The sequence below is a fragment of the Lutzomyia longipalpis genome, chromosome 1 (assembly GCF_024334085.1).
Source record: "Lutzomyia longipalpis isolate SR_M1_2022 chromosome 1, ASM2433408v1".
Classification (NCBI taxonomy): domain Eukaryota; kingdom Metazoa; phylum Arthropoda; class Insecta; order Diptera; family Psychodidae; genus Lutzomyia; species Lutzomyia longipalpis.
This window is the reverse complement of record NC_074707.1, coordinates 1,862,344-1,876,158: the sequence shown is the minus strand read 5'-3', so window position 1 is coordinate 1,876,158 and position 13,815 is coordinate 1,862,344. Positions and strand designations below refer to the sequence as shown.

Sequence of the window (13,815 nt, the reverse complement as noted above, 5' to 3'; positions counted from 1 at the left end):
TTTTGCCTTTTCTTTTCTTTGTGATTCGTTAAAAGGGAAATAATTTAATTATAGATTTTTAATAATTACAAGGAGAGATGTTAAGTTTTTAGGGGAAAATCGGGTTGGATGGGTCACCTTTGAGAGAATTGAAGATACAGAAGATCCTAAAGATATATTTTTGTTAAAGAACAGAGTCCTGGAATAATGATTTTCTTCATTTTCTTACACTTAAATTATTAGAGTTGAAAAAAAAACACTCAAAGAAAAATTTTGAAATTAAGCTTGAAGTAAAAAAAGGATTTAATAAATTAGAGAAAATAATAAGGATCGAACAAGCCGGTCAGGACGAATACTCTTACAGATATCAAAATAAATGCTCTTTAGAATCTGCCAAGAATTTTCCTGAGTACAAAGAAGCATATGCTGCACAGCCATAACGAGCATATGCTGCATAGGTAGAATTCGTTAGATATTTGAATGAATTTTAAATGGAAAAAACGATGAAAATGTTCATGTTTCATGATTGCTGAACAACACTGAAGCATTCAAACATTCAAACAATCCATTGTGTACCTACACGCTTTCTGTAATGGTAGTAATGACACGTTTCACGTGAAGCATGTTTCCTTGATAAATAAAAAGTGAAAAAAGCCACAAGTTGATAAACAATAATTTTTTGCGATTATGTCCACGTAGATTGAAGGAGTTAGTGCTTAATATTAAATGTTAATTGCATCATAAAAGCAAAATGACAAAGTTAATGCAGTGGTTAGCCGGTATCTTTGCCTTTCTGGCCATTTACATTCCACTTGTCACCGGCATGGTTGAAATTGAGAGTCTCCGGAATTTTCAGTACGAAGTTAAAATCCTCCCAATTGTTCTCATTGCCCTCTTTGGGGTGAGTGTCCTGGAATAAAAATTAATCTGTCTTATTTCTAATTATATTTTTTTAATGATTTTCTTTGTAGATTCATTCAATAAATGTGGTTTTGTATCGTACCTTCACAATCCGGGACTGCAATGAAGCATCTGAGGAACTTCAGAAGGACATTGCAGACGCCCGGAAGGATTTAACTGCAAAAGGATTTAAATTCCGGGACTAAAAACTAGAAATTATTTCATAAAATTAAATATATTTTATTAAAAATTTAATTTGGAATTTTTTTTTGAAGTTTAGCTGCATTGTTGCCAAGTTTTCTGCACTAAACATTTTAAGTGATATGTATTGTTTTGATAATAAAATTTGGGTTCGCTAAGTAAAACGGGTAAACACCTTTAAATATGATGGATGCACCCGAAAATTAAAAAAAAATTCCTTGCTAGGACAAATGATAAAAAATATAAGTTAAGATAATTCTTTCAAATGATTTACTCTATTACTTACTCTATTCAAAAAATCATTCTGACTCAGCTAAAAATAAAATAATCATCTCTATTAGATCTTTTTCCATTTACCTATCCAATTTGAATTAGAAATATTGCAGGGAGGTTTGAAATCCTTAATCTTCGAAAACCTATAAAAATTACATATGCTGGCACAGAAAATCTACAATGAAAAACATTTACAAAAAATACTTTCAAATAAAATTCATGGATTAGAAAATATGTACTTAATGATGAAATGAAAATTTCCAGTCTAATTTCACTATTTTGTTCCGTTTAACGTTAACTATTTAGTAAAAAATCATAGCTAAAACAGCCAAGAACAATTTCCTTTCAAAGACATATATTTTGTTAATTATTATAAAGAAATTGATAATATTTCTTTTTTAATGCTCTTTCTAACAAAAAATATTTTTAAAAGAATAAGAGCTTTCAATTGTTTGGTAATCAATAAGTGATAAAACGTGGTTAAAATACAAACCAGATAAATTTTAATCTCTTTATTAAATGTTTCTATTACAAATAATTATTTAAAAAATTTCCAAAATTAGCAAAAGAAGAATTTGGACAAGAAAAAAAGTGGAACATGTAAGTAAAATGATTTATGCCGTGTAAGTGCTACGGATGAAGAAAAGTTCAGGGCGTTGGCTTTCAAACATTTAACATGGTCGTAGAATCACAAAATAAGCATTCAAAAGCCCAACACAAGTGTCGAGAAAAAATAAGGCGCAATTTCTGGAAAGAGTCAATATTGTGTGGAAAAGCCAAACACCTTGCAGATTCCAGAAAAAAATTCACACTTCGACATATATTCTTCACAGAGGGAATAATTGAATGATCTCATTTTGTATTATTTGGTTAACTACTCGGCACGATATGATCTTGAGCAGAGCGATTAGTCATCACACATTGAGGGATAACAATTGGCGCGATTTATTTGGTGAAAAGAGATTCTTTTATCACCTTTAGAATTTTTCTTTGTGGGTGCAAAAGAGTGAGATTCTTCGGGAAAGGGATTACAAATTTACATTTATTGACCCTACAACGAGGCGTTTCCATTTAATTACATATAGCACTGGAGTTAATTGCAAACCCATAGACCGGCCTCTTTTTATTGATTCTCTCGCTCTCATATATAAATTCTTAAGCACGGAAAAGTAGCGATTAGACAATCAACTTTTGCCACTGAAGAACGCGCGAGGGGACAGGAAAATACGCTGTTTTCTTAGATAAAAGACAATGGATTTTCGCTTCGATGGACCCACCTTGTTTCCCATGTCAGTACTATGTATAGTGTGAGAGCTCTATATGTAGGTAGGTAGTATGCCTAAAAAGCCCATTGAACGTTTCCCTCCTCACATGGCTTTGGCAGAGAGTCTCTCAGCACAGCAGCATTGCGAAGAGAAAGAGCAGGGAAGGTGGCGTGCAAAGTGTGTGATGAATGTGTCTACCCCGCGTAGTAACTTCTTCTTGTATGAGTCGTGTGAGTACTACTTCACACGCCATACAGTAGAAGCTCAGCTGAGATTTTTGCCAGATACCTTCTGGGTGTGTTGCTGGCCGCTGTTGGGTACTTTTGAAAATTCCATCAGCATTACGTTGGGGTTCAACTGTATGCCGCACTTTCGGTCCCCTCCTAGATTTTTCAACACACTCATGGAAAAACGAGTTAAATTGTTGACAAGGAAGGGAGGCATCTTCTCAGTGTGTGCTTTCCATCTTGGAAACTTTCTGAAATTTTCGCTTTCAAAACTTAAATGGAAATTTTGTGCATAAAAAAATTCTTTTATTTTTCTTAATCTTTTGCTCGATCTCACATTATGTGAGTTTGTTTTTCAAAACAAATCAAAAGAAAATTCTCTTGATATTTTCTTTAAAAAGCTTCAGAAAAAGGAAATAATTTTCATAGAATTTTCACGCTCATTTACAATTTTTAAAATATCCGTTAAATTAATTTTCTCACGAGAGGGCTATTACAAGCACGAGGAGACATCTAGAGACAATTTGAAATAAAATAATTTTTTAATTTAGAGTAAATGTTTCTTTCCAAAGCAAAGAGAAAATTTCTTGATATTTTTAATGCAATTTTTATGAAAAATGAATTTTTCCTCTTTTCAATATTAAAAAAAATCCGTTAAACTTCTTTTCTCACTAGGGGATCTTAAGACGCAATAAAGACATTATACAGGTAGGTAATTTTCAAATCACGATACTTATGCACTGCAAATAGTCTTTTAGTTTCTGGAAATGTTTCTTCCCAAGATATCTGGTAAGAGAAAAATTCGTTAAATTTATTTTCTCACCAGAAGGCTTTTACACGCTGTGGAGACATCTAGTGGCAATTTTAATTTGCAAGAAATAACTAAAATTTTGTACTGCAATCATGCCTGTACTGGGATTTTACGGCTGTAAGGAAAAGTTTACACGAAAAATTCAACCAACTATTCGCGAAACTTTCAAAGTCTTATGCTGTACACACGTACACATTAATAGAAAAAAAATCGTTGCCTAAGAACCAGAACGAGTTTTCATCAAAACCAACTCTCCACACAAGCGATCAACGAACAATTTATTTAGTCAGTTTCTGGCGGTTCTCCATCGATTGAGCATCTCACAGTGCGAGCGTGACATCCACAGAAGGCAGCATTATAAAGTTTTGTGTTTTGTACAAATTGTCTAAAGAGAGAAGACGCCCAAGATGATGCTGAAGCTTTTGGGATTATTTGGCCTTTTTGCCATGTGCAGTGCCCAAGCAAAGGTAAGAAGTGGCGCTATTTGGGATTGGACATTACCCTAACATATTTCTTTAGGTGAAAGAAAAAAGTTCAAATGCTCGCGAAATGTGACACTGAATTTCATGGCAAAGAAGCAATTGGATTTCGTTGTAAATGCAACTTTTTGCAACGCTGCAATGTAATTTAATGGATTATATATCTGTATATGGCGTACGTGTTACGTAACATATCTTCATCATGACACACTTTGGGAATTATTTTCTTCTCTACCAAAAGCGCATAGCAATGAATGAGTAAATTGCTCGGTGTAGTCAATCTATTGCTCACTGAGAGGTTGGTTTGTGGGCACATAAAAAGGTGCTGTGTGAAGGAAAAAGAACCGCGAGATGGGATTTTTTTGTGGATGAGCATCTCTTGAGCCGCATCATTAAACCGCCAAGATTTCAAAACTTGTTCTTATTCTTCTAACGAATCTTCGGCAAACACTTATTTTTTTTTATTTCTCTCATCAACATCACGAGGGACAAGAAACTTGTTCCGCGACTTTTATTGGATAGAATCGTGAATATTAATTTAAATAAGAATTCTTCTCTATGTGCTAAATTTATCTAAATATTTCCCAAGGCACGGCGTCGTATGAGGGGAGATTTCAATACATATTGAAGTATCGATGCTTATTGCTTTTTGCAGAAATCAATCGCGACATTCACAAAGCCATTTTCCTTTCACATTACCAAACAGAATGATTTATTCGAGAATCATGAGCCATTTATAGAATATCAATGATAACTCACCGAGTATTTCTTCAAATTCATGATTCATCGCCTTTTAATTTTCCTAACATTTTAAAGATGCTATGTAATATTTCTTGGAAAAATTTCTAGTAAAAAATTCGTATTGAATTATGTCAGATTTTTTTTGTCCATTTGAAGGTCTGTTAGAGAAGTATCTTCAAACAATATTTCAGTAGTATTCCACTAATTTAATTCACATCAGTGGATTTTGTGCGTTTCGAAAAAAAAAGTCCCATGACAATGGAAAAATATACAAATCATCCCTTAAATATAGTAATTCAGCAATAATGCTTCTTTTGCCCTTAATTCAATAGCAAAAGTCCCATTTTTCCGCCGTGAGCATGAATGTTCGTTTGATCGATGCCACCGAAATGCCATAAAGCATTAACTGATATGTTACCCCCTTATTTGTTTACATGAAAAGCCACAGGGATTGACTTTTGTGACCCATTTGGGACCCCCTATATGGCCCCTTTATGGAGCAATCACGAGAAGCTTTTTTTTTTGATGGGAAAATAACAAAAATGAAGCCTCTGCAATTTTTTTTACGGAAGTTTCATGTAAAGCTCATTGCATTCCTCAATGCTAAATCATGATATTCTATGCGTATAATGTGCATTTTTTTATGCAATTTGTAACTATTCATGTTAAAAAAAATGTTACATAATAAAAATGTAATTCAGCGATTGTCGCAAATCACTGATTATAATTTAATGACCATTCTATGCAAAAGGTTTATCATTTCAAAAATATTTATTTTTTAATTTCAAAAACGTTTGTTGAATTTTTGTTTGGGTAAAAAATTAATGTTCTGCTCAAAACATTCGTTTTGTTTAACATTTTTTCGCTTTTTGCACATTTTATGGTGCTGATCATTGTGATAGGTGAGATACAATCACAAAGGGGTCTGTCATTTTATTGGAGTAAATACCTTTTGTAAATTAGTCTTTACAAAGCACAAAAAAGCTTGGACTTTTACACAATAAAAGAAAATCTAATGAAATAATTTTAATTTTGATTTGAAAATATATAAAAACTGATTTCGAGTAAGAAAAATTGCATTGTTTTCCTAGTTAACGTTCTTTACTTAATTACTTTACTTTAGATTAAAACTAGTTTTTTTCCCTAATTTAACTAGGGAGTATGTAAACTTTATTGCAGAAACTTTCCTTTATTTTTTGAGGTAAAAAAAAACAACTTTTTAGGTTTTGAGGTGGAATGATATTAAATTTTCGTTCAAGCTTACGTCACTTTACGTCGTGTAAAGATAAAAATTATATTAGAAACATATGTAAAATTAAATGATGTAAACTTTTGGACGTAAGTAGAAAACAATTTCTATTCGTTTAACAAATTTTTAATCATTAAGAATTATGAAAATTATGCTTTATTTTGCCATTTTGCAAGAAACATAACCTCAAATTCAATATATTTTATTCTCAACTCAAAACACTTTAAAATTAATTTTAAAAAAAAGAAGATTTAATGCCTAAACAAGCTTCGAAAACGTAAATCTATATAATAAAGAAAGGCCTGTTTGTTGGTAATCGTCGTTCCGACTTTTCTATACAAATCCACACCGTTTGTCCGATCGCGATGAAATTTGGTACAGAGGCTCCTTATAACAGGCGGTTTCAGATGGCCGTATTCATTTTCCCCCCAAAGCCCCCCTTCAGGTAGCCCCCATAGAGATTTCATGCAGTTTCTGCAAATTTTTGAATTTGGCGCCTAAAGTGTTGTATGAAATTGATTTCTTCTCTTTGCAAATTTTTTCTTTTTCCTTCGATGAGAGCTTCCCATCTATATAATAAAGAAAGGCCTGTTTGTTGGTAATCGTCGTTCCGACTTTTCTATACAAATCCACACCGTTTGTCCGATCGCGATGAAATTTGGTACAGAGGCTCCTTATAACAGGCGGTTTCAGATGGCCGTATTCATTTTCCCCCCAAAGCTCCCTTCAGGAAGCCCCCATAGAGATTTCATGCAGTTTTTGCAAATTTTTGAATTTGGCGCCTAAAGTGTTGTATGAAAATGATTTCTTCTCTTTGCAAATTTTTCTCCGGGATTGATAAGTGGCCTCAATCTACTTATAAACCATCACAATTTTTTCTCTCTAAAATTTGCGCGAAGCGCAACAAATCCCCGCGAAGCGGGGCGAGGTAAATTGGAGCGAAGCGACAATTTACCTCGTAAATAAATAATTGAACTTCAAAAATAATATCTAATTTTGTTTATGTAAAAATTCCTCAATGACATACCCCATAATATTTCTAATATTACACGAATATTTAAATATTTCTGTAAGCATTCTCATGTGCTTTGACTTAAAATTTACCTTCCATTGTATATGTTTGGCAACAAAGAAATTATTGTGAGATAAATTGTCGAATTTTCACCACGAAACACGCCCATTCTTCATAAAAATTTCAAATTTCTATATACCTTCTTCTTTAAGAAAAAAAAAGAAAATAATTCCTGAAAATTGTACACTGGGTGGGTGGAGAAAGGGGCCAGGGAGGAGGGAGAATATGAAATGATTCAGACCTCAATCTCCTCCTGTATTTTGCTGTGTATCAACATAATTATCGTCTTTATGTTAATTCTTCCATTTTGCTGGGTCTACGCCATCGATGCTTTTTTTTCTCTCTATTTCTTCAAAATAAATAACAATTATATTGTGCCACTTGTATGAGGAAACAATTAGTATCTGTTAATGGTTAATAGTCCAAACTGTATGGGGACGTGGATTGGAATTTCTACGTCTGGGAGAAATTTTTAAAATTATGTATCTCCCGCGGGCAAACATTTACCGCATAGGTATGTTTCTTTTGCAAAAGTTCTTCACAATTTTGTCCACTGGTTTTGTCCGGTGGAGGTGCTAGAAAAAAATCTCATTATATGATGTAATGGAAATTCTATTGAAAGGTGACTCGGAATGGATGGAAAAAGAGGAAATACAGTAAATATGTTTTTGGACTTTATAGAAAAGGTGAATTAAATTGGAGTTTTGGTTCAGGTTGGATCTGTTTTTGGGCTTTTGGGGGGGGGGGGGGACTTTTGGGTGTATTGGTGTTATTAAAGAGTTCAGCGAACTTGAACCACGCTAATACTCTTCCATACACCATGTGAGGGTCTCTCATACATACCGCCAAATAACCATGTTCTGCCTGTATGGGCATCAATTAAACTTTTATACAAAAAAAAGCCACTTGCCGGAGATGTGTGTAAATAAGAGAGAAAGTTACACAGAGTATCACATTCTCGACCCGCGTGTCGGCTCTACCATTTACCAGCCACGCCCAAAGAGACACTCAAATACTCAATTATATCCTCCTTTTTTCCATAAGTCTGACATGCATTTTTTTTTCTCAAACAGGTGCCTGTCTTCGTATACTACGAGAGTCTCTGCCCCGATAGCCAGGCTTTCGTTACGCAGCAGCTCTATCCCGCCATGAAAGGACCACTTGGCAAGTTTGTGGATCTCAAGCTTGTGCCTTTTGGTAAATCCAACGTAAGTATCATTTGAAAGAGAAAAAAAATCATTTAATACAAAGAAAATAGCATGAGATTCAATTCGAATTATTAATCACATTGTTGCCTTTACGGTGGAGCTATTAAATGCCATGACGAAGGTTTCTTTCTAAATTCTTTGAGATAAAAATAGAATTTATATAATTTCCAAGAAAACTTCATTAGACAAAAAAGAAAAAATGATTTTTAAAATGATTAGTTATGGGATTAATTTCCTGAAAAACGAAAATAATAATTTTCTAATTTCTTAGAAAACTGCATTATTCAATTTCATATAAAACTTTAGGAAAGTTTATGTTACAAAATTAATTTTAATACAATTCCTTTTTTTTTGCGATAAAGCTGAGAAAATATTTTGATATCTATTCTATATGTTGTCTCATTCATTTTCTTTTATATCCTTTGACAATTTTCTTGTATTGAGCATTTCTAAAAAGAAAGCGGAGCTAATAAGGTCAGATAAAAAATTAGGAAAAAGATTTTTAAGAAAAAATCATGTTTATAAAGAAATGAATAAAAGTGGTTTAGGTTTTTTATAGAGTTTTTTGTCCCACAATTTTTTTCTCTGATCAATTCTTTCTCTCTTGTTGGAAAGATTGTTATATAGTGAACACTTCTTAAGCACTTTTTTGACTTTATTAACTCAGTTGAAAGATTATTCTAGAAGCTATAAGAAATCACTTTAATAAAGAATAAAGTACTAACTAATTAGCGTAGTTAAGTTATGTTTAACCAGGCGTCTCCATCTCCAACTAAATACTTCCAAACGATTTTCAATGGAGACGCTTGGTATATGCAAAAAAAAATCTTTTGCAGTTTTTACTTTAGATCTCAAACTCAAAGAATTTATTGTAAAAAATTGTCATCATAAAATTTAATTAGAATTATTAGAATTAATAATTAGTTTAGAGAAAACTTAAATAACATTTTTTTGAAACATTTTTCAGTACACAACTCTTGGGGCAGATGTGCAGTTCACATGCCACCATGGACCGAATGAGTGCTACGGCAACAAGATCCAGGCATGTGCCATTGAGCACATTCAGGTGAATTCCTACCAGCACGAGCATACCCGTGAATCCCTCACTCTTGAATACATCAACTGCCTCATGAAAGTGGGCAACAACTTCCCTGATTCAATCTACCCGGGTGAGAAGTGTGCCCGTCAGACTGGTGTCCCCAATTGGGAGAACATTGAACGATGCGCCAACACCACGGAGGGTAGCAAGGTGCTCCAGCGTTTCGGTGATCTCACAAATATGCTCCAACCGGGACTTAGCTCCGTGCCCACAGTGACCTTCCGTCAGAAGTACGACATTGATGCCCAGAGGTTGGCTATTGCGAACTTTGGTGCTGCTCTGTGCAAGAAGATCTCCACACCAACACCCATTGAGTGCTCCAACATTCCCGGTGCTGCTGCTGAAAAATCCTCCGCGGTCCTCGTCACCATTGGAGCTCTCATCCTTTCGCGCTTCTTCTAAATCCATCACACTTGCGGGTCATGCCTCAAGAGAACTTCCATCCATCTGAGATGGAAAACAGCAGAAAAGTGTACTTCTCACCCATTATTCCACCTTTTCTTATCCTGTTGATGTGGATAAGAGCATATAAAGACAACACAACTCACAAGTACAGCATAAAAGAAAAAGAATTTTTTAAGGAAAAACTCCAGAATAATTTTTCCCCCTCACTGTCATTTCCCGTCCGCGCGAGAATCTCAATTTACCAACATTTTCTCTTTTTTTCGTGTAAAAAAAAATAGATTTTGTTTTAGGATTATTCTTCCAAAGTTGTGTACTACCAGATTAAAGTATAGAAGATATAATAAAGAAATTATGGAAGAAATATGTGTTCAGTAGATTTTCTTTTCTAATGTTTTATGCTGTTATGAATTAAAATGATTCTTGTCATTGTATATGGAGACTGCAAAGGTCATAAGAAAAGGTCACATTTTGGGCCATTATTCTTCAATTATTTGAGAAAGTTCTACAACATTGTGAAAATCAGCATCAACGTCAGATCAAGAATTTAATGGAATGTGGAGAAAAGTACCAAAAGGTAATTAAAACAACTATTTTTAATAAAAATAATAATCAAAAATTCAAAAGAAATTGAAGCTAAAATATTTGTCCCTTAACCACTTATGTACCTAATTCTTTATTTTCATGCTTTTTTTAAGAAATTAAAACAACAAATTCATCAATTTCTGTACCTCTGCAAATGACTGATAATTCTGTTATTTGAATCCCATCTGTTTTAGCCGTCTTAGCATATTTCTATATATAGACACAAAGTGCGGGGAAGGAATAGAAAATAAATTTAACCACATTAATTTTACACCCCAAAAGTGCCCCTAATCTCAAAGGACGCAACCTTACAGCCCCTTATTGAAGGATAATTTTTCGTAGAAAGCATTAAAAAAAATGTCTAAAGAAAATATTATCATTAATTTGTGAATGACGAAAGGAAGATGGATGGATGCTTCACCTTCGTACTTGAGATTAGAACATTTTCCTTTTTTTTTTTTCTCACGGGCCGGATATTTGCATATACTTCCATCCAATTGCTGTACAACAGGAGTACATTTGCATCCTCACACCCTGGAATGGATAATGCTGTAAAATAGGTTCATAGAAGAACGAGAAAAAAAAGAGGAAATTAATGCATTAACACAGCTAAGGATTTAAGGAGATAATTCAGGATAGAAATAATATGTGAATTATTCATGTACATTGCGATGCTAACCTGTAATTTTTTTTATGTTGTCTGGAAAAGCAGTCCATCGGGATCTTTTTTTTACCTTCTCTAAACTTTGAGATTCAATTTATTAAATTTTTAAGCAATTTTTCCCTCATATTCTTGAAGGAAATTTTCAATAAAATTCTAAGGATTGTGAGAAGAAAATTGTTAATTCTCATTTAAAAATTTCTTTGTTTTACAACAAATAATTTAGAAGAAAGAAAAATTGAATCAGTAGCACGACGAAGCGATGATTTAAGTACCATCAGAGTGCCAAAATTCCCTCATTTATTCCCCTTTATGTTGTTTGATAATTTGGTAATGTTTGGTGAGGAACAAAATGAAGTTTCTTCATCTCCTGGGACATTCGCATCCGGAGGAAATCATTTGGGGGTGCGTGTGCACTGGGGCTCCCAATGTGCTAATCATGTGCATGATAGACACAATTGACGGTATTTTGCTTCGGTCCCAGCGCAATCACGCACGTTTGAACGCACAAAAGCACCGGCAATATTCCCCAAAATGGTGACGAACGAAACGGATGGGAAAATTCAATCCAACCCACACAGAGTTTATTATTGCCTGCCCGTGCGCGGGAAATAACATTAGGTGAGTTTAGTTTTTCACAATCAGTACGTCATCATTTCTACAAGACCTCTGCAATATCGGGGAAATCTGCAAGGTAACCCACATGAAAGAATATTCGAGAATATTTGTCTCTGAACTCCCTACATTTAAAGCAAAAACAATTTCAATTAAATCCAGACTCACAGCAGAGTGCATCCCAGAAACTTCGCAAAACTCATTTCATTCACAAAAATAAGTATCAAAATTCACCTACGAATGCTTTTTCCTGGGAACGGAACACCACCCCCCGGAGACTAATTTAATGTTTGATATATCACAAAAATTGCTTATTCGGAATGTCTCAATTAGTGTGTCATTGAAATGTATAATTTTTTTTGGAATGGCTCATCATTCTCATGAGTTTGCAAATTAAAGAGTTTTTCTCAACAATTTTCCAAAATATGCAAACTAAAGTAAAATCTAATTATGGAAAAAGCATTTTTCTGTTGGGGAAGTTCCCACTTGAAGGGGAAATAAATTATTTGCCTTATTTATGCTGCAAAACAAATTTTCATCGGATAACATTTAATTTGTTTTTTATTGCCATTTTATGAGATATGAGCAAAATAGTTTCGAAATAGTTCATGCAACATTTTCTCTATAGTACCTATAGAGATGTTCTATTTATAATTTTTTTAAATTAAAAACTGTGTAAAATGATACTAAAAAATTATATACGAAGCATATTTGAAGTTTTTTATTAAAATTATTTTACATATTGATAGTTAAGAGGTTCAGACGCAGTCTTTGAATTTTTTTCGTATTCTAAAGTTCTGTTAAATCAAAAACACGAAAAATCAAAAAAAAATCTCAGAAATCTGCAAAATGTAAAAATGAAAAATTCATAAAAATCCGCGAAAGATCATTAAAACTATAATAGAAAACGTGAGAAGCTAAAAGAATCTGTAAAATTTGAAAAGCTCTCAGTTTCACGGAACACAAAGTGTATAGTCCGCTATATGTATTACCTTTATACTCAGGGCATATTTTTAAATAAATAAAATAAATAAATAACAATAAAAACCCTCAATGGGCCTTATTTAGCGACCAAGAATCAATTTAAATTCGCTTGAAATCTTGAAATTTCAGTACAAAATTCAAAGATTTCAAGGATTTCTTGGTGACTGAATAAGGCCCAATATGTGCAAAGTTCTAAATTGGTTCCAAAAATTAATGAAAGGAAAGCTTAAAATCATTTTTATGTGCAGAATCTGAACTTTTCTTGGAACATGGAGAGACCAAAAGAATTTTCAAAACGTCAAAACACCAAGATCAGTTCCAAAAAAACGTTTTAAAAAAATTGTAAAGGATCGGCAGAGCATGAAAGAACCTGGAAAATCCCCATAATAAAAAAAATCAGTTCAAAATTTTGGTTTTTTCTGCAGATAACGTACAAACACGGACCTATATTATTTTCTCTAAATTTTTTTTTCATTATAAACTTAATCTAACAATTACAGTAGTTGCTGTATTACCAAGCGAAAAAATATTATAGGGCTCTCTACTCTTTCAATTGACCAGGAGAAACTTTTCCAATCACATGATCACCCGATAAAAAAAATGTAGTCAACAAAATATGAATAATGTTAAGCGTCAGAATATTGTGAAAGATTGAGTAATGCGCTTTCTAATCATCTATAGATAATAATAATAATACCTATATCAATAAATAACACGTTGAACGTTTGTACAGAGTGGATTATTAGCAATTTATTGGGGGAAATACTTGTTTACTATCGCACCCACACTTGAAACTTATTGAGTTCTAAACAGTTAATAAAGACTCCTTGCACATACCTTATCACTGAGCGGAATTGCAGGGTGGGGGTGGGAAAAAATATGTGTATGTGATGAATATGAAAATGACCACATGTTTTTTGATTATTTATGACGAAATATTGTCCTCCCTTAAAATTGTGTCCTTTAAACTTTTCCCATCGCCCAAAAGTAAATGTATGGAGAAATTTACAATTTATTAATGAATAAGGAAAGTCTCTGTGTCATGCAAATTTTTTGAAAACTAA

At 33.2% G+C, this 13,815-nt stretch overlaps 2 protein-coding genes across 2 annotated transcripts; both read left to right on the top strand.

Moving 5' to 3' along the window:
• The first annotated feature begins 575 nt into the window (after positions 1-575).
• On the top strand, positions 576-1,134 carry LOC129786545 (dolichol-phosphate mannosyltransferase subunit 3). Its single transcript, XM_055821639.1, has 2 exons — positions 576-880; positions 951-1,134. The coding sequence occupies exons 1-2, from the start codon at positions 731-733 to the stop codon at positions 1,083-1,085; spliced, it is 285 nt and encodes a 94-aa protein (XP_055677614.1). The 5' UTR covers positions 576-730; the 3' UTR covers positions 1,086-1,134.
• A 2,748-nt stretch (positions 1,135-3,882) lies between these two features.
• On the top strand, positions 3,883-10,273 carry LOC129786511 (GILT-like protein 1). The gene is made up of 3 exons (XM_055821596.1): positions 3,883-4,123; positions 8,271-8,405; positions 9,373-10,273. The coding sequence occupies exons 1-3, from the start codon at positions 4,064-4,066 to the stop codon at positions 9,904-9,906; spliced, it is 729 nt and encodes a 242-aa protein (XP_055677571.1). The 5' UTR covers positions 3,883-4,063; the 3' UTR covers positions 9,907-10,273.
• The last annotated feature ends 3,542 nt before the right edge of the window (positions 10,274-13,815 follow it).

Bases quoted from the DNA above. Each gene is read 5' to 3' on its own strand.
- LOC129786545 (XM_055821639.1), top strand. From the start codon at position 731: ATGACAAAGTTAATGCAGTGGTTAGCCGGTATCTTTGCCTTTCTGGCC. The intron at 881-950 runs GTGAGTGTCCTG...TTTTCTTTGTAG, and splicing joins TTCTCATTGCCCTCTTTGGG to ATTCATTCAATAAATGTGGT.
- LOC129786511 (XM_055821596.1), top strand. From the start codon at position 4,064: ATGATGCTGAAGCTTTTGGGATTATTTGGCCTTTTTGCCATGTGCAGT. The intron at 4,124-8,270 runs GTAAGAAGTGGC...TTTCTCAAACAG, and splicing joins TGTGCAGTGCCCAAGCAAAG to GTGCCTGTCTTCGTATACTA. The intron at 8,406-9,372 runs GTAAGTATCATT...AACATTTTTCAG, and splicing joins TGCCTTTTGGTAAATCCAAC to TACACAACTCTTGGGGCAGA.